General features: G+C 39.4%; 1 protein-coding gene across 1 annotated transcript; it reads left to right on the plus strand.

Moving 5' to 3' along the window:
• Nucleotides 1–15347: 15347 nt before the first annotated feature.
• LOC134652649 (uncharacterized) lies at nucleotides 15348–21287 on the plus strand. The gene is made up of 2 exons (XM_063507812.1): nucleotides 15348–15628; nucleotides 19045–21287. Exons 1-2 carry the CDS (start codon nucleotides 15348–15350, stop codon nucleotides 20768–20770), a joined length of 2007 nt encoding a protein of 668 aa, XP_063363882.1. The 3' UTR covers nucleotides 20771–21287.
• The last annotated feature ends 561 nt before the right edge of the window (nucleotides 21288–21848 follow it).

Here is a 21848-nt window from a genome sequence, read left to right on the forward strand (position 1 = left end):
CTTTTTTTTCAAATTTGGGACTTTTTATGTTATTTCTACTCAGAATCACCTTTCTATCCTAATAGGAGAAAAAAAGTGTCATAAGGTTTTTATTTCCATTCCGTCACCATTTTTCATAGACTTTGTATGGCGGTCGCGGAATGGAAAGATCTAAAAATGTATGGAAATTTTGGGACACTATTTTTCTCCTATTAGGATAGAAAGAGCTCGTGATTCTGAGTAGAAATAACATAAAAAATCCCAAACTTGAAAAAAAAGTGTAGGGGACAACTTTAAAATAAAACGCCCATTCGCTCCGTGCAAAGCGGGTGGTAGGGGAAGCCGAAACGATCGCAGCGCTTGATGTGGCATGTGGCCAATAATGACATGATTGGTAACAGTGTTTCTGTCAATTCCCATACTTCTCAGTAATTTTAGCTTTATAATCATACTTACGATAAAAATGGGTCACGATAGCTATTGTGTGGTAAACTGCAATAATTCTGGACGAAACAGTAATAGTAAATTTTATATATTTTCAATGCCGAGCTAAATATTTGCCTTTTATACCATATAATATATACTATAACAACGTTATGGCTAAACATTTTATCTAGTCTATGTCAACACAGAGTTTTTCTTGTATGTTAATAAAATAGTATGGCTAATACCAGTGTTGGCCGTAATGTGTAATTCTAATTAACAATTAATCATTTCCATTAACCATTAAATCCGCAATTAGTCAATTGCATTACGCATCAATTTAAATTAAGTTAATTAGAATTAAATTTTGAGACGTTTAATTACATTGATTGTCAATCTAAATTAACGTTTAATGCAATTAAATCAATTTTTTCATAAACTAATAATTAATGTTACTATTGCTTAGAAACTTGGAGCTAGGTATTAAAATTAAAAATAAGCATATGAATACAAGCTTCAGTGAAGTATCAGGTCGTGATATTTTAAAATGAGACAACAAAATGACCCTGAAACCTGGCAGTAGGTACCTACTGGAACTCAGGTTTGGTGCAACATAGACACACGCCGTTTAGGCTATTCGACTCGTCACAATGAGCACTTGGGAGAGCAGTACCCAAGATGGAGCTGATGCTGAACCTTGGCTGTACCTAGTGGAACTCAGGTTTGGTGCAACATAGACACACGCCGTTTTGGTCATCCGACTCGTCTTGATGAGCACTTGGGAGAGCAGTACCCAAGATAGAGCTGATGCTGAACCCTGGCAGTACCTAATGGAACTCAGGTTTGGTGCAACATAGACAAACGCCGTTTTGGTCATCCGACTCGTCTTGATGAGCACTTGGGAGAGCAGTACCCAAGATAGAGCTGATGCTGAACCCTGGCAGTACCTAATGGAACTCAGGTTTGGTGCAACATAGACAAACGCCGTTTTGGTCATCCGACTCGTCTTGATGAGCACTTGGGAGAGCAGTACCCAAGATAGAGCTGATGCTGAACCCTGGCAGTACCTAGTGGAACTCAGGTTTGGTTGTATGTTGCACCAAACCTGAGTTTCACTAGGTATAGCCAGGGTTCAGCATCAGCTCAATCTTGGGTACTGCTCTCCCAAGTGCTCATCAAGACGAGTCGGATGACCAAAACGGCGTGTTTCTATGTTGCACCAAACCTGAGTTCCACTAGGTACAGCCAGCTGTTCAGCATCAGCTCTATCTTGGGTACTGCTCTCCCAAGTGCTCATCAAGACAAGTCGGATGACCAAAACGGCGTGTGTCTATGTTGCACCAAACCTGAGTTCCACTAGGTACTGCCAGGGTTCAGCATCAGCTCTATCTTGGGTACTGCTCTCCCAAGTGCTCATTAAGACGAGTCGGATGACCAAAACGGCGTTTGTCTATGTTGCACCAAACCTGAGTTCCACTAAGTACAGCCAGGGTTCAGCATCAGCTCTATCTTGGGTACTGCTCTCCCAAGTGCTCATCAAGACGAGTCGGATGACCAAAACGGCGTTTGTCTATGTTGCACCAAACCTGAGTTCCATTAGGTACTGCCAGGGTTCAGCATCAGCTCTATCTTGGGTACTGCTCTCCCAAGTGCTCATCAAGACGAGTCGGATGACCAAAACGGCGTTTGTCTATGTTGCACCAAACCTGAGTTCCACTAGGTACAGCCAGGGTTCAGCATCAGCTCTATCTTGGGTACTGCTCTCCCAAGTGCTCATCAAGACGAGTCGGATGACTAAAACGGCATGTGTCTATGTTGCACCAAACCTGAGTTCCACTAGGTATAGCCAGGGTTCAGCATCAGCTCTATCTTGGGTACGGTCTCCCAAGTGCTCATCAAGACGAGTCGGATGACCAAAACGGCGTGTGTCTATGTTGCACCAAACCTGAGTTCCACTAGGTACAGCCAGGGTTCAGCATTAGCTCTATCTTGGGTACTGCTCTCCCAAGTGCTCATCAAGACGAGTCGGATGACTAAAACGGCATGTGTCTATGTTGCACCAAACCTGAGTTCCACTAGGTACAGCCAGGGTTCAGCATCAGCTCTATCTTGGGTACTGCTCTCCTAAGTGCTCATCAAGACGAGTCGGATGACTAAAACGGCATGTGTCTATGTTGCACCAAACCTGAGTTCCACTAGGTACAGCCAGCTGTTCAGCATCAGCTCTATCTTGGGTACTGCTCTCCCAAGTGCTCATCAAGACAAGTCGGATGACCAAAACGGCGTGTGTCTATGTTGCACCAAACCTGAGTTCCACTAGGTACAGCCAGGGTTCAGTATTAGCTCTATCTTGGGTACTGCTCTCCCAAGTGCTCATCAAGACGAGTCTGATGACCAAAACGGCGTTTGTCTATGTTGCACCAAACCTGAGTTCCACTAAGTACAGCCAGGGTTCAGCATCAGCTCTATCTTGGGTACTGCTCTCCTAAGTGCTCATCAAGACGAGTCGGATGACTAAAACGGCGTGTTTCTATGTTGCACCAAACCTGAGTTCCACTAGGTACAGCCAGCTGTTCAGCATCAGCTCTATCTTGGGTACTGCTCTCCCAAGTGCTCATCAAGACAAGTCGGATGACCAAAACGGCGTGTGTCTATGTTGCACCAAACCTGAGTTCCACTAGGTACTGCCAGGGTTCAGCATCAGCTCTATCTTGGGTACTGCTCTCCCAAGTGCTCATCAAGACGAGTCGGATGACCAAAACGGCATGTGTCTATGTTGCACCAAACCTGAGTTCCACTAGATACAGCCAGGGTTCAGCATCAGCTCTATCTTGGGTACTGCTCTCCCAAGTGCTCATCAAGACGAGTCGGATGACCAAAACGGCATGTGTCTATGTTGCACCAAACCTGAGTTCCACTAGATACAGCCAGGGTTCAGCATCAGCTCTATCTTGGGTACTGCTCTCCCAAGTGCTCATCAAGACGAGTCGGATGACCAAAACGGCGTGTTTCTATGTTGCACCAAACCTGAGTTCCACTAGGTACAGCCAGCTGTTCAGCATCAGCTCTATCTTGGGTACTGCTCTCCCAAGTGCTCATCAAGACAAGTCGGATGACCAAAACGGCGTGTGTCTATGTTGCACCAAACCTGAGTTCCACTAGGTACAGCCAGCTGTTCAGCATCAGCTCTATCTTGGGTACTGCTCTCCCAAGTGCTCATCAAGACAAGTCGGATGACCAAAACGGCGTGTGTCTATGTTGCACCAAACCTGAGTTCCACTAGGTACAGCCAGGGTTCAGCATTAGCTCTATCTTGGGTACTGCTCTCCCAAGTGCTCATTAAGACGAGTCGGATGACCAAAACGGCGTTTGTCTATGTTGCACCAAACCTGAGTTCCACTAAGTACAGCCAGGGTTCAGCATCAGCTCTATCTTGGGTACTGCTCTCCCAAGTGCTCATCAAGACGAGTCGGATGACCAAAACGGCATGTGTCTATGTTGCACCAAACTTGAGTTCCACTAGATACAGCCAGGGTTCAGCATCAGCTCTATCTTGGGTACTGGTCTCCCAAGTGCTCATCAAGACGAGTCGGATGACCAAAACGGCGTTTGTCTATGTTGCACCGAACCTGTGTTCCATTAGGTACTGCCAGGGTTCAGCATCAGCTCTATCTTGGGTACTGCTCTCCCAAGTGCTCATCAAGTCGAGTCGGATGATCAAAACGGCGTTTGTCTATGTTGCACCAAACCTTAGTTCCACTAGGTACAGCCAGGGTTCAGCATCAGCTCTATCTTGGGTACTGCTCTCCCAAGTGCTCATCAAGACGAGTCGGATGACCAAAACGGCGTGTGTCTATGTTGCACCAAACCTGAGTTCCACTAAGTACAGCCAGGGTTCAGCATCAGCTCTAACATGGGTACTGCTCTCCCAAGTGCTCATCAAGACGAGTCGGATGACCAAAACGGCGTTTGTCTATGTTGCACCAAACCTGAGTTCCATTAGGTACTGCCAGGGTTCAGCATCAGCTCTATCTTGGGTACTGCTCTCCCAAGTGCTCATCAAGACGAGTCGGATGACCAAAACGGTGTGTGTCTATGTTGCACCAAACCTGAGTTCCACTAGGTACTGCCAGGGTTCAGCATTAGCTCTATCTTAGGTACTGCTCTCCAAGTTCTCATCAAGACGAGTCGGATGACCAAAACGGCGTTTGTCTATGTTGCACCAAACCTGAGTTCCAGTAGGTACAGCCAAGGTTCAGCATCAGCTCCATCTTGGGTACTGCTCTCCCAAGTGCTCATTGTGACGAGTCGAATAGCCTAAACGGCGTGTGTCTATGTTGCACCAAACCTGAGTTCCACTAGGTACAGCCAGGGTTCAGCATCAGCTCCATCTTGGGTACTGCTCTCCCAAGTGCTCATTGTGACGAGTCGCATTGCCTAAACGGCGTGTGTGTATGTTGCACCAAACCTGAATTCCACTAGGTACACCCAGGGTTCAGCATCAGCTCTATCTTGGGTACTGGTCTCCCAAGTGCTCTTCAAGACGAGTCGGATGACCAAACGGCGTGTTTCTATGTTGCACCAAACCTGAGGTCCACTAGCTAGATAAAAATTACGGGCGCCTTTATAAAATTACGATATATTTTTGTTAATTGATAATTATCAATAATATTTTTAAATGTCATTAAAAATTGATTTAATTTTTAATGGTTTGTGAAGCATTAACCATTAATTCTTTTTAATTTTTAATGGTTCGAAATAAATTAATATTAATGCAAATTGATGTTAATGCGAATTGACAATTAATTTTCCTTCAATGGTTAATGGTTAATTCGAATTAACCTTTTCAATGGTTAATTTTTAATGGTAATTGGGATTAACGTTCGGCCAACACTGGCTAATACAGTGTACCAACATTAAGTGATTGTAATATATTATACTACTCTTTGATTAGTTATTGAAAGCCCGTCAAAAGCACACTTTTGGCACGTAGTGTTATCTGTCGTCTGTCACAAGTGTCACAACAGACATTGTGCCTATTAAGCGGGAGAACATAAATTTTTAACATAAAATGTGTTGAATAAAACCTGTGAAAAAGGTCAAAGTTTTTATAATTGCAAGCATCGTACGTATTCCCAGGAAGAGGATCACTAAGTGAGTCATCAAAACATAGTGAAACATACATTTTTTCATTGAATTTGTAACGAAACAACAACGAAGGAAATTGACTGAAAAATATAAAATACACAGATATTTCTTACTGTTTTCACTAAAGCAAAAACCAAGTGTATTTATTATTTAACATTAAATACGAATAGATTCCGCACATTGTTAAGTAAATAAGTACATTATAGTAAATATTTTTAAGGAATAATCTTTATTTTGTAGCGCTCGCTATTTGACAGCGCCGACCACGTTGCGAACGCTAGGCGGCGCTGCCATCGTACACGGTCCCAATACGCTGGCATTTGTTTAACATGCACGCCGCACGCCCCGCCCCGCTGCACGCCCAACATGAGCGTCCACTCAGGCCTTACATTAAGAAACATAAGATGACATGACATTACGAAATACGATCTTTTTAATAATAACTGCTAACAAGCGTTGATAGTTACTTTAAAAAGTTCGTATCCCGTAACTTGTGTGGTACTTACTACTTACCTAAACTGCGGGCCGAATTATTTTGTATGGTTAAAATTTTCATTGTATTTCTAAGCAAAATCTATCTCAATATACTTCTTAGTTCCTATGCTAACCACCGTTTAAATATTCGCCCGTATTGAATTCACATACTGTATTTAAAGATAAGTAGATACCTATTATTATAATATAAGTATAACGTTGGTTTCGGTAAAGACAGAGTAAAACTCGCGAATGAAACTGATTATATTAATGTGCTCATAATAACTGCTTATAATTTGGTGCCATATCGTGTGGACGTGACTGCCGTTACACATTCAGATTGCAATTGCAGCAGCGGAAAACGGAACATGACAATTTTCCATATAAAATGTGTGACGGAGTTGAACGTTTGAACGATAGTAGCAAGCGGCAACTACAGCAACACAACGCGATTTATCAAGGAAAATGTCAGTGATATCGTCTGTTTCCCGCCACTGTAAGGTGCAAAGGAACGCTACAACAGCATCACTGCTGCAGTCGTACCTAATCGGAGTGTTCCTAACCTTAAGAGCCAACAGGAGTGGTCATTTCTCCATACAAACGTACTCGACTGTTTCCTCCGTGGGTTTTGAAGCTAGGGCAATGATTTTTTCAACACAGATTAATATTGTCAATATCTGTGTCGGACCGTTTTGCTTTTTTTGACATTTTTGTTTTTTAAGGCGCTAGAGCCCTTCAAAAATGGCTAAAATGGCCTCATTGACTATGCCGCAATGAAAGGCGCGCTATTCAAAACTTATATCAATTAGCCAAAAAATCAAAACGGTCCGACACAGATAATGTCATAATCATTTAGATTTCCAAATTTGGTTACGATTGGTTAAGTTTTGGAGGAGGAAACAGTCGAGTACGAAACCTAGATTTTTGAGATTTTTACGCAGGATTTTTCGCGCACTAGTTTTAGGAGCCGCTTCCGTTAGCGAGACGGGTATATTTACCTAAAATATTTAAATCTCAGCTCCTGTTGGCTCTTAAAGCGTGTATACTTGTATAACCACGAGAGACGTTGTACCGCTCATGTAGTTGCTGCGGAATAAGTCAGACATGATGTATAAAATGTCTGAGTTATAACAAATCAATATTTCATGGGTTACTTAATATTGATTTTATTTTTGATAATGATGTCTTTGGACTCAAATAATTATTACAGTACATATGCACGCTACTTCCCCGCACTAGTGCGGAAATAAGCACTTTCCGTCGCTATGTCAAAAATTTAAACGGGCATATACGGGGGTAGGTACTGTAAAACGTTACGATACACGTGCGAATAGGTAATTCGGACTTGTATCGTAAATAACTATTCTATACTTAATAGTATCTCTGCTCCTAGTAAAAATTCAGTAAAATGTATTTATAACACTGATTTAAACTTTCACGATTTTTACACATTATTAAATTATACAACGGGACTTAATCGCGTATCTAAGTTTTAAGATTTACCTCCGACGTTTCGAGGACGGCGTTGTCCCCGTGGTCTCGGAGAAGACTGGCTTAAGTTGACATCAGCATCGTCTAACCGCGCGAGTTTTTCGAACTACCCGCACTTGGTTTTGTTTATCCGCTATTTGTTGTTTATTTGTTTGTGTTGTGTGTCGACAGAGTGACATCCTTAGTGCGCAAAACGTTCAAGCGGATAAACAAGACCAAGTGCGGGTAGTTCGAAAAACTCGCGCGGTTAGACGATGCTGATGTCAACTTAAGCCAGTCTTCTCCGAGACCACGGGGACAACGCCATCCTCGAAACGTCGGAGGTAAATCTTAAAACTTAGATACGCGATTAAGTCCCGTTGTATAATTTAATAAAATGTATTTATAGTTTAATAGTTATTTAAGTTGTTAAATTAAATAGAAATCCTATTAATAAAAAGTATAGGTACCTATTGATCTATTCCACATTTCCCGGATCCAATTTAGAGTTGTCCGCAAAAGTATTTCACGAGTTTTAGAAGACTCTCTGTTACAATTTAAATTTACTTTCTAAGACTGCGTCGCCCGTCCAGTGGTGCCCTCATTAGGGCATAGGGCATAGGGGAATTGTGTTCTTTAATAAACCATTCAATGTATAAATCAGTATAGTTTTAATTTTGCCTATTTTTCGCTTTGTCAACTAAACGGCAAATAGTGGCAACATTTTTCCGTTTAGGTCTTAAACAAGCCTTAAAGCAAACCATAAGCAAAATAAAACTATGTCAAAATACTAAAAGTTGAGGAATCAGTAGGACAATAATATATAGTAATACCTATCAAATATACATTGATTGATAAATTGTTATTGGTAAATTGGTTACTCATACTCATACTCATACTCATACTCGTTTATTCATAAAGCCAATTTACATGTCAAATAAATTATACACTTACACTTAAACTTAAAATTATATATACAATCAATCGAAAATTAAAACAAAGCTTATTTACATGTCGAATTAAAATTGGAAAACGTTTAAAATTAAAATTGAGGTCAAGACGAAAGACTTAAAATTTAAAATTAGGATACATTTTAAAATTACAATTAATATAAAAATAGCTGATTCCCGTGTCTAATAATATTGAGGTCAAAATTGAAAAATAGTAGAAAAGCAAAAGTCAAAATTTAAGTTTAAAATAGTAGGTAAATATGATACATTTTTAAGATGAGGTAAAAATAATAATTATTCAATGTTAGTATATCTCACAATGGTTTAAATTTGAAAAATAATACATTTAATAACTGAAAGTCTGTTCAGATGGGCACTGACCCTGTATGCATAATGAACTCCCCGTAGGTGTAGAACGGGTGATCGACGAGCCAGTTCTTTAATCGATGCTTAAAGTTGCACAAACTTGGTGCGTCAATAACGTTTTGTGGTAGTTTATTATAGACAGCAGGTCCAATTTCCTACTAATTCCTACAAGTTTTTTAGCATTACGCGTATTGTAATTAGACCCCATCTCTTTCGTTTTATAAGTGTCTAAGTTTCATCTCACGTATATCGCTACCTGCATGATTACTATTGCGGGCAGTGTGAGAATGCCGAGTTTTTTAAAAAGCTCTTTGGCAGGGGTGTCAGCGGGCACTCGTGCAATGGTCCTGATGGCACGTTTCTGCAGGCGAAAAACTCTTTCCCATTGCGCACAGAAACCCCATAGCTCTGCACCATACTGTATCAATGAGTGAACAGTAGCGAAATAACAGGTTCGTGCAACCTCTGGAGCCACTATCTTCGTAACACGACCCAAAGCGAAGCATGCACTTCCTAATTTGCCACACAACCTGTCAACGTGCAGATCCCACTTTAAGCCTTGATCGATTTGGAATCCTAAGAAGGTGGTGGAGGTGGTTTGTTCAAGCATTTTTCCATCGACCTGGACTCTCAGTAGCCTCGTACTGCGGCCCGACAAATTGAAGTGCAAGAAGTGCGTCTTTTTTAAATTTAATGCCAGCCCGTTCCATGCGAACCACCGAGACAGCTGTGCTGCCGCGGTGTTCAGTCCTTGCTCTAAACCGTCAGTGGTAGGCGCTGTAACGATCGCGGCAACGTCATCGGCGTACATTAGAGTTTCGGCGGCCTGAACGGACTCGGGTCAGTCGTTGAGAAGTAGGGAAAAAAGTATATTTGATACAGATGATCCCTGCGCAACACCCATAGTCGCTTCCAAAGGATCCGATCTTATCTTACCGCCGTCACCTACTACAATTTGGGATCTATTTCTGAGTAGGCTAGTAAATAGGGACAGGGGTTAGTTCTCTTTGGTAATATACCTATACCTACCTACTATACTGAATACACAAATTAACTGGATTCCCCTAAGGAGGGCGCCACTAGACGGTCGACACAGTAAGATAATTATTTTAGCCTTTAGACGGCCCAAAATAAAATAAAATTCCATGATTCAATTCAAATTAATTCATTAGGTATGTACTTATGGTCTTTTTTGCTTTACAATATCTTTTTCTATGCCCTATAAAGGGTTAGAAAAAAAAGAAAATCAATCTTATTACACAGTTGGATAAGATGAAATTTGATTATTAATAATAAAGTCAAGTGCGAGTCGGACTCGCGATTCAACGGTAGGTACATCACACAATTTTTGAAGTGAAAACTTCTGTAGCGGCACTGGGCATTTTTTGAGGTGGGGAAAAAAATGATAAACTCGAGACAGCGTAAGCCGATCACCTGACCGTAAGATTTAGATGGCCACTCATTTAGATGGCATTTAAATCAATAAAGAAAAACTAAATGATATTACATGAAATAAGGTTCTAATCTTGTACGGGCTGAAATACGAGGATCTCACAGTTACATTCTAACTCTATATCACTCAAATATAATAGGGATGATGACACATGTTGAATTTTATAAGAAAATCTAGTAAAATAGATAGCAAACGAGCAATTTATCACAATAATGTGGATATTAAAATTAAATATTGAAAAATTACAAATATACAGGACCTGAAAGTTTCAAAATTTAACTCTTTTTTTAACTTCCAAAAACGATAAAAGTAAGGGTACCATTCAATTCCTTACATTTCATCCAAAAATATTGTATAGCAACTATATACATAAACGCAATATTTCACCGACAAAAACGCAATTTTCTTGTTTTGTCCATACTACAAGATTGGCTCCCAGAGACCTTGACGTCACGTTCCCCTGCCGTTTTGTATAGGGCGTTTCGCGAGTGAAGTGCGACTGTCGGCCTTTGACTATAATTTCTGACTTTTGTGTTACTTTAATGCAATGGGTCCCATATAGACATTTGATCCTAAAAACAAACCCGATCGATTGATACCATAAATGAAAATTAGTCATGTAGCCTATTCAATAAAGCTACATCTTGATGAAATCGCTAATAAAAGTGAACTCTAGTACTGGTGAATAAAACTCATAATATCATGACCAAATATATTTAGATCCGAGGTCTGCAAGGTAACTTTACAATTTATATTCGAATTTTAAACAATTAACGCTACAAATTTGAATTTCGAATTTTAAACAAGTTCACTGACCAGCAATTTCGGATCTAAAGTTTTTCAATAGAAAGGAGGATGGGTCAATTATACATAGTGCTGCAGACATTTTGGACTAGTCATTGAGTTTTCACTTCTGTCGCCACTCCCGGTGTGCAACCCGTTGTTTTTTTTTTTAATTTTCTCATTTACCTCCCAAAAGTGGCCCCTATGTTTAAAATTCATTTGCTGACGTTACATGTCCGTCTTTGGGTCACAGACTTACATATGTGTAGGTACTTACCAAATTTCAATTTAATGTTTTTTCCTTTTGAGGTACGGAACCCTAAAAACATAGGATGGCCCCAAATGTATAGTTACGAATTAAGATAGGTTCGTGAATCGTATAACACAGAGTACCTACTTGAATCGTATAGATATATCTAGCTGGTTTAATACTGCACGCCGTTGTATGGGAACCTTGCACTTTGTGACTATGCGCTGAAACTTGGCACAGTTGGTTCTTAGTTCTATCCGAAAATGATATATTACATGCCCTAATAGGTATAGTTAAATGTTGCTCCAAGTGAAACGTGGCACCGTCGAAACCCCCTCCCCTCACTAAATTAGAGGTGGCTCTCGACGGCTTCCGGTCTGTATTTGCTCAAGACCAGCTAAGAATCAACTGTGCCAAGTTTCAGCGCATAGTCACAAAGTGCAAGGTGTCGTGCACTATCTAACCAGCTAATTCCATTTAAGGTTGATTCGAACGTTGCCAGCTGTTAGCGCCAGTAAGCTTTGCCAGCCAGTCAGTGTATTCTCATTGATATGATATCTTGAGCACGCGCGGGTCAATCTCAAGCGAACCAGTGTAACGTGAGTGAGGCGTTTCATAGTGCATTTTGCAACGTGGGGGGTAAGTGAAATTTTGGAGACGAGGGTTTTTATTCCCGACAGTCGCAAGCTGGAGGCAATTAAAGACCCGAGTTTGCAATTTTCTTACCCCCGGAGTTAGGTATACACAAAGTTTTTCATTTTACACTTGCGAAGAAAAAACTAAATTTAAGGCGATATAATTCTTAAATACGGCAACATTTCAAACATTCATACGCCATATTGTCATTTTTGACAGGTTAGGCATGGGTTAGACATCGATGGCACAGGATCTAAATTTAAATTAATCAAAATAAATATTTTTAAACATAAACAAAAATATTAAATAATAAACGTCGGTAGTATTTTAAAAGTAATACTCTCGTATACCTTGATTTTAAACAAAGTATTTTACTTATAACCTACATGGTTCGTATGGATTAGTGACATAGATATAGCTTTTTTTTTCACAATCCATAAGGGGTCATCCATTAATTACATCACACGTTTAGGGGGAGGGAGGGGGTCAAGAAAATGTGACATATTGTGACATGGGGGAGGGGGGAGACACAAACTTTGTGACTTCACTTTAACTTCATCAGTAACCGAAAATTTACTTAAATTATTTTATTCGCTGTACATTTAAATAACAAGTTTTTAAAACGATAATCGTTTTTATTAGTTTAATTTTCTTTCCTAAGCAGTTTTGGGTTATAAAATTACTAATATTTATATCGTCAAAAATATTTTGATAAAATATTAATAATACTTAGGTACTTACTTAATTCGATTTGGCGATTTCGTAGAAAAAATGTGACGTCACACTAGGGGGGAGGGGTTTGCCAAGTGTGACAAGGAGGGGGGAGGGGTCAAAAAACCTACAAATTCGTGTGACGTAATTAATGGATGACCCCTAACTCCCGCGCGAACAATATGGGCCTCTGTCCTTCAGTACACCGGCATGAAATAAGGTTTTTATCGAGCAAGTGTGATGAAAAATATTTATTTCGTAATTTCGTATTTCCCGCTCCTTAGTGCCCAGAGCGGGCAAAAATGGGGGAAAAGTTTCTACATAAAGGCCCCTGTACACAATGGGCCATCGCCGGCCAGTCCAAGGGACTCTCATTCTACCGCATGGCTGCATGCGGTAGAATGAGATAGCAATATCGCTTGCTCCCTCTTAACGCATAAAAGCGTCCCCCAGAATGGCCCACGCTGGGCCATTGTGTACAGGGGCCTCTTAAGAGTTAAGGCGACATTCGGATGGAATCTGCATCTGCTTTATTGTTGCGGTATTACTGATTGAGGCGCTGCCACTGTTAATTTCCTTGATAAAATGAGTGACGTTTGATACCGCATTTAGTTACTAATTTTATAAGAAAATTGACAGAGACAGCGCAGCGCCCGCGTTATGCAGCTGCAGTTGATATTCGAATGTCACCTTTACTGGTGAATTTCAGTTTGCATGGTGGCAACACTATTATAGAGGTTTGTAGAAAACACGACTTTGAAAAAAACTCGTATCTTGTTCTGTCAATCAAAACAAAAATGTGGTATATAGATACATAGATACATAGGTATGGGATGCATACAGAGTTACTGCCTTTCAACTTTGAGTATCAGCAGGCGTGTCTCACTCCGCGATTTCGTCGCTTTGCTACAGGTAGCTAAAAGTACCTACATATATCCGTTCAGCCTTCGGCCCCAATTTTGGGGAAAGCCATAAGCCGCGCGTGGCGCTGTCACCACCTAGCGGCCATATCTGTGCTGATCGTAACAGACGCGTTTTGTTAGAGAGTGAGTCTTCTGTACTTAGTACTATTATTTATTCTGTGGTATCAGGGTGAGATACGAGATTTTTTCAAAGTAAATCAGCAAATCTACTGTGATATTTTTCACACAGCTTGGGTACTGTGACAGCTGTCATCTGCATTCAAATTATAACTTTAAAACGCAAAATTGTATTGATATGACTACTGACGCCGTACCTATGCTACGCCATGTGATGTATATCACGATACAAAAGTTTCATAGGTATTTTCAATTCGAACCTTTTAGTTCGGTAAATTGCGATCAATTTCGCTTATTTAAGAAAGTAACGAAACAAAGCTACTTTATTTAGAGTGTACATTGGGCCTTAGGATAGGTAAAATTAACCAGTAAGTAGGTGTTTTCGTCCAAACACAGCATCAAAGTGACGAGACAGTTGGCGCGTGACGTGCGAGTCGAATCGGAGATCTGCGGTGATCCAGCGGTCTTATTCTCTTCGCTCACCAAGCGTAAACGAGTTGACAGCTCAGCCGGCCTAGCCAAGCTGACAATCGCTAATTCATAATTCATAATTCATTTATTGCGTTTATAATCATGTGTTACATAAGGTCTTACAAAGGGCATTTTACAGCTAGCGTTCACATGAACCCCGTTAGGGTACATAACAATGTACTTAACTAAAACTTAATACTAAAGTAAATTAGTGAAAAATAATTAAAAATTTAACAATTAATAAAAATATCGCTTCGACAACGAATCGCTTTGTATCTCTCTATCACTCTTCCATATTTAGTGCGATAATGACAGTTGCGTTTCGATCGCTACGGAGCGTAAGCGATTGGCTACGCGGCCAGTCCTATCATGCAGAGTCAGGCCGCGTTGGCATATTGTCTACGCTACAAGTTTTTAGGAGTAAGACAATTAACATACAAGTTGGAGCAACCTGGAAGTTGTCGTCTTAGGGCTGGATTTAGTTTCCTACCTCCTTAATTTATCATTTATTTACAAACAAGATATATACAGTGTATTACTAAAAGAAATTAAAAACTAGCTCCTCCTTAATTAATTAATTCCACTACCTACTATTTCTGTATTAAGGATGCTTTTTGAAAAACTTACAAATGAAAAAGCCACTCCGCTGTGCTCAAAAGTCTCTAGATCTATTAACAACTCAACAAATAAATTATACCTACATATTTCACTGTGGCGGTACATTGTCCCTGCATAGGGTCGAGTATCGTTGTACCACTAGGTACCTACCTATAGGTGAGTTCGACTAAGATCGGACATCGGGTAAGATCGTATGATTCAAATTTCCGCCTATTGTGGGGATATTTATTAATTCTGGCAAGGTGATGCGATGCGCCATTTTGTTCCGCACCCCTCTTCAGTCCGCACTTGTTGCTGTGACAGACCAGATGCGTGCATTGTGCCGTTAAGTAAAAAAGTACAAAAAATGAGTTTTTATTTCGCATCCGGATATTAAAAAAAAAAAAAAAAAAAAAAAAAACATTTATTTCGGACCATAAAATCCATAGTTACAGCTAAATTACATTAAAATAAAATTAAAATTTAAAACAAATTATACAAATAAAATATTACAATAAAATCATACAAATAAAATATTATAATAAAAACCTAATATATATTACAATTTACTAAATTTATTATTGAGGCTAACGTGCATGGAGGACCAGTGCTTCAGAAGGCCGCTGTCCCACCTGTTAGCCACGGTGTCCAGGAGGCTGTGGCGGCTGCCGCGTACCCTACCAAGCATCGCGGCGCAACGCTTGCGGAGCGTGGCGTGGAAACCGTCCACGCTCGCATCCGCAAACATCCCGGACGCGCTGCAGTATCGCGGCAGCCGCAACAGCACCCTGAATGCATCGTTGTACTGGACCCGCAGAGCATTTAGCGATCGCTGGGTATATCTGGTCCATAGGCTGCAGGTATACAGCGATGTACAGTACGCTCTAAACAGAGTTATTTTTACTTGGGCTGTACATCGATGAAACCTGCGCGCTATCATATTGGCTCTCATCGCTAATGCTCTGCGTTCCCTTTCGATGTCGGCGTCGTCGCGCAGATCTTCGGTTACCAAATGCCCTAGGTATTTGAAGGTCGTCACCCTCTTCAGTATCTGACCGTTCAGGTGAATGGGAGGTACATACGTTGGGCATTTGTTTCCCGCTTTAAACACCATGTATTCACTTTTGAGTGTACCCTCCGCTAGTTTTTTTGGAATAACTGTTAATGAATGAATGAATGAATGATAATTAGTAAGTTTGAGCATTATTTGTTTCTTTTATAAATTGTATGTTATTTTTATTAAATTTGTGACAAATCTGTATATTTGGAATTTTGATACGATGCCTGTAGGCCGAGATCCGGTCTTACTCGAAGTGGTCAAAGATCGGATGCAATTCATCCGATCTTATTTTCTCAGGGATACTCAAACTTTAATACGTGTCACCACGATGCTTGATTAAATTTCTCTAACAGACGTATATATAATGGTGTTTTTTTTACATAACCGCAAATTTAAATGAGAAGTAGGTTTAAGTGCTATGAAACGAATTTTAAACATAGTTAATTAATTATACAACTGCCTAAAATATGAGTGTATTGATTTCAACGTTCAGGGTTGCATGTATGTATGAGAGTTTCTTTATTTTAAATTTTCTTAATCTATCTTAATAATAGCAGACTGATTAAAATTTGGTTGATTAAGATTTGGTCGTATTAATTCCTCCATTTTCATATTATTTTATCCATATGTCCTCTTTCATCACCTTCTTTCAACCTACCACGCTTATGGTGTCAATGAACCCACGTGGTCCCCACATGGGTTCATTGACCCCACATCTAAAAGTTTGACAACCATAATTTCTTGAATATTGAGCGCATGGTGTAAGATCGGACGGAAAAAATGCAAAAAAATAAAAATCGGGTCGGATATGATAGCCCGAGTTACTGCTAGGCCAATTCTTCTATGTATTAGTCAGCGGATAAAACCGGTTATTTTGCAGTAGTAAACTCTATGGTACGGGCAATAGGGCCGAAGTTATATGCCCGTCCGTTCTTACACCACCAGGCAAAAAAATAATGCTGTAAATTTATTTTGTTTCCTATATTTAAACAGTCATTAAACGCTTACTATGACGTCTAGAAAGATAATAAAATTTAATCATATAGAGAATTTCATTATTATCAATTCTGTACTTGAATCATATCCGTACCCTATCCACAAGCTGAGAAAAAAAAAAAACCAACATCATCTCAACCCACCTAAAAACGTCCGAAACTTACCCGAACTCACATGCTTGCCAAATGATGAGTGGTCTTCGCTGGCACGAAATGTTCTTTTCACTGATCGAACTGCCCACCGCTCGCTTTGAACATACAGAAAAATATGCGTAGGTATGCTTCGGAGTTTAATTTAGTCCGATTTTATAACGACATGCTTAAATTGTATAAAACTTGACATTACGTCACACACACACTACACTACACTACAATTCAATGTGTATGTTAATAATGTTGGCGTTACAAAAAAAACTGACTTTGTATAACAGCCTATATAGGATATCTCATCCTGTATAAGTCACAAACTTGCCAGGCGCTTCTATTATTAACCACGGGCATTGTGTTTATTTTTAATGACCTATCTCCGGCTAAGGCAAAGCCCCAATTATAATTATACAGATGCAGGGTGAAAACTGTTTGGGTCTTATTTTGCCTTTAATGATGTAGTTTAATGGCTGTCTCATTAGCTCGCGATTTTAGGGCAGCTTTTGTATTCGTCACAGTTTTTCTTTGTTGTATGGCTCATTATAATATGTGCACGTGTGCAGAAACTAAGCTTTGAAAATTATTATAACAGGGTGCCGACGCAAATCGATTTGAGTAGGTATATAAAAGCGGAATTTTCAAAAAGTTTGAATGAGATAGTACCTATGTCCAGAACACCTAAAAAAAGAAAAAAAAGTAAACCGCTTTAACCTTTTGGACGCCAATGATCGATATATCCGCACCGTACTTTCAACGCCAAAGACCGATTAATCTGTCACAGACCACAGAGCAACATCGACCTACGTGCATAGACATAAAGTTCAACTTCAGTTTTGACACTTCAATTTCGTTTTTGACACGGCGTCGAAAGGGTTAATTTTGTTATGCAAGGAAAAAAGTAAATGGTGATACGATTGTCATAAAGATTGCGCGATAGAAAATCGAACACACGTTTTCCCCGGACATTGGACCGCGTAAAGCAGCGGTCGGCAACCTTTTAACAGCCAAGTGCCACATAGTAGTTAACGAAGTTGACGCGGGCCGCACTTTGTTAATATTATGACTTTATCAGACATTGTCGTTTGTCAATATTACATACAAAATAGCTAGGGAGGCTCGCGGGCCGCAAGTGACAGGTTCACGGGCCGCATGCGGCCCGCGGGCCGCGGGTTGCCGACCGCTGGCGTAAAGGATAAGGGTCAAAATCAGAGAGGTGAGAATCATGCTTCTGACAAAGATTTTCTTAATAAAATAACGTGATATTACTAAAATACTTATTTCGAAATGAAGGTTCTGCGCATTAACTACAAGGCACTTATCATATTTATTTTTCTACGATAATATTTTATTCGATTTTGAAGAAAAAAGGTCTAAATAGTCATTCCGGGAACGCGTCCTTATACCATGTTTCATACTTGAGACAAGTCAAAAATGTTTACAATTAGGACTTAAAATTGTAATTTTTTTAATATTAGCTTTGAAAATCATTAAGTTACGAATATACGTATAAATTAAATTAACAACAGTTTAATTTCTTCATATTTTGACTATTCAAATGCTGTCTGACGTTTATTAAATCATTCAGTGAACGCGGTGGATATCGGTCGATGTAATTAAAACAAAACGCGTTAGGTGGCGTTAGCGAGCAACAGTGTGAAGTTCACTAGTCAAAGGAAAAGATGTGTGTCGTGTTTACGGAGAAAAATAATTGATTTTGTTGGTAAGTACCTTTTAATTTCGTATGTGGGAAGCGTACTTTAATTCCCTGCCACTACGGGAACGCTGTTTGGTGATTAGTTTTTCAACAATTTGCATACTTTTTGCTAAATTCTTATAAATATTACAGCTCACTTGATCCTAACCTCAAAAACCAATATCTAACATGGCGGCGTCAAGCATGATATGACTATATTCATCGGATAGTCATTTCGGGAACGGTCATTTCGGAAACGTTCTCGTATATGACGGGCGTTCTCGAAATGACGCGGGCGTTCCCGAAATGATACGGGCGTTCCTGAAATGACAATTTTCGGGCAAAATGACGCTCTAATGCTTTTAAAAACATATAACTATGCAAAATTTTGGTTTTAGGGAACCATTTAGTACGGGTAACATGGAAAATGATAAAAATGAAGAGAAAAAGAAGTCAAAAAAACGATCAAAACAGGACAGTACAGCTTATAAAAAACATCGTGAAAAGGCTAATGCAAGGAAACGCAAGTTTTTAGATAAAATGACACCTGAACAAAGAGAGGTGAAGAGACTGAAAGATAGGGAATATTACCAAAGAAAGAAGGCTGAAAATAAAGTTAAGACTGTTAGTGATATGACTGAAAGACAGAAGAGGAAACAAAGAAAGTTGTGGAGAAAAAATTCTCAAAAGTATAGACAAAAAAAAAAGATGATGGCAAATATTTTAGCTAACAGCCCGCCAGATTCTGAAAATGAGATAGAAAACGATAATCGCGTGTCAAGGAAGACATCAGGAAGAAAACAGGTTAAAAAAGATAAAGCACAGGCTTACAGAACTGTTAAAAAACAGAAAAATAAAATACAAAAAATGCAAAGAATTATAGACCAGTTGCGAAAAAAAGTACAGAGAAACAGAAGACGCGAAGAACGAGCATCCCAAAAGATTGCTGATACGCCTACTCGCAAAGTTGATGAATTAACAAGAGGATGTTCTGTTACTCCTGAAGTTCGTAAACGTCTATTATTTGGCGAAGTTTTGACAACCCAACTAAAAGACACCGTTGATAAATTACCCAAAAATTCTAAACAGCGAGAGGCTTTTCAAAAATGCGTCAGTGGCAACCGTATCAAAAAACATCGTTTAAATAATATGACTAAACAATTTCTACGCAAAAATAAAAATAATGACAATATTTTAATATCTAATCGGAAGCATCCAACATTTTTAATCACTAATCAGATTCGTGGAGAAATTCATAAGTTTTTTGAGCGGGATGATATCAGCAGAATGTGCCCTGGTAAGAAAGACTGCCTCAAGGGAAATAAACAAAAGCGGTTGCTTCTAGTCACTGTAAAAAAATTGCATCCTCAATTTTGTGCTGAGACTGGAATTCGAGTATCTTATTCGACACTTTTGAGAGAGAAGCCTTATTGGGTAGTACAAGCTACAAAATGGGATCGAGAAACTTGTCTTTGTGTAAGGCACGAAAATTTTGAATACAAACTGGGCAAATTGAACCGACTAGGAGAGCTGCCGCACAAATCCATATCCGAATGTATAAAAGCGTACAGCTGTGACATTACTTCTTATGATTGTATGTTTGGTTTGTGCGATGAATGCAAGGAGATCAAAATGGAATCGGGGAGTAATGAAGATACCATTGAATATTTTCAGTGGCAAGTAACAAAAGAAGACCGAATCATAAAAGGAGAGAAGAAAATCGTCAAACTTACTAAAAAAGTTACTGTTACAAGCATAGTCAAAGATTTAAAAATGTCTATAGCTGCGGATATTTCTCCAATGAAAAAACATGTTTATGGAATTAGCGAAAACTTGAAGGCCAAAAATGAACTAAAAGATAATTTAAAAGAAACAGAGCTAATGATTCAAATTGATTTCGCTGAAAATTATATGACAAAATATGCGAAAGAGATTCAGTCGGTTAGATTCGGAGCTTCAAAAGGTCAATTATCGATCCACACTGGGGTTTTTTATGCCAGAAACAATACCTCTCTAGAAACTGTTTCATTTGCCACTGTGAGTGACAATTTGGATCATCAGGCTCATGCTGTATGGGGTCACCTGAAATCAGCGTTACAGAAAATATTGTCAGGCCACACGTAACTACCCTTCACGTGTTTTCAGATGGACCCACATCCCAGTATCGAAACCGTACAAACATTTACTTATGGATTAAAACCTTAATAGACCAATTTCCGCAAATAACTGCTTCATCGTGGACATTCAGTGAACCAGGTCATGGTAAAGGTCCAATGGATGGTGTAGGAGGAACGCTAAAGAAAAATGCTGATGATGAAGTATTACGAGGAAACGATGTAAATACAGCTGCAGATTTTGTCCGTTTACTCAGTACATCTGTTTCACTCCATGAAGTCACTAACGATGAAATAGTTGCAATCAAAACCTTAATACCTGAAAAGATAGATGCAATCCCCGGAATCATGAATGTAACTAAGATTATCTGGCAGAAAGCTTCTGATGTCACCATACTACTGTATCAGTTTTCAAAATTGTTGCGAGAAATGAAACTGCAGGCATTTTCAGTCGAAGATAGAGATAAAGAAAGTCCAGTGCCATTAGAAATGATAGATTTAGACATAGAAAATAATGATGAGTTTCTGAGTTCTCTTCACATGAGTAGGAAAAGTATTTACGACGCCATATACGGATCAGACAGTTCAGATGATGAGAATCTCCAAAAGGTTTCAGATCGACTTCACGGAAAGAATGACGATAATTGTGCTGGTACATCGTACGGAAATGATAAGGAGAACTTCCACCCAAACATGATACGTCCAAAGACATTTTTGCTAGTAAATGTACCAACAGAAAATAAAAAAAATGCATACAGATACGTCGCAGTCGCTGACACCTCAGTTGATGAAGATGGTGAAATAAAGGTCACCTTTCTTCGTTGTCAGCGGAACTCAGCAAAGATATTTAAACTTGAACAAAATGATGTTGCATATGTCCCCTGTGAACAAGTTGTTCAAATTTTACCCACCCCGAAATTGCAAAAAAAAGGTAGTCGTAGCTATTATTGTTTTGATGAGAATATGGACATATTTGAAAAGTAGGTTATTGCTAGACTTTAAGTTCCAACTTTGATACTCGTATTTTGTGATTAATATGATTATGCTTATAATATTTCTAATTTCTAAAGACTGTTTGTTTTAAAACT

Source organism: Cydia amplana, chromosome 12 (genome assembly GCF_948474715.1).
Source record: "Cydia amplana chromosome 12, ilCydAmpl1.1, whole genome shotgun sequence".
Taxonomy (NCBI): domain Eukaryota; kingdom Metazoa; phylum Arthropoda; class Insecta; order Lepidoptera; family Tortricidae; genus Cydia; species Cydia amplana.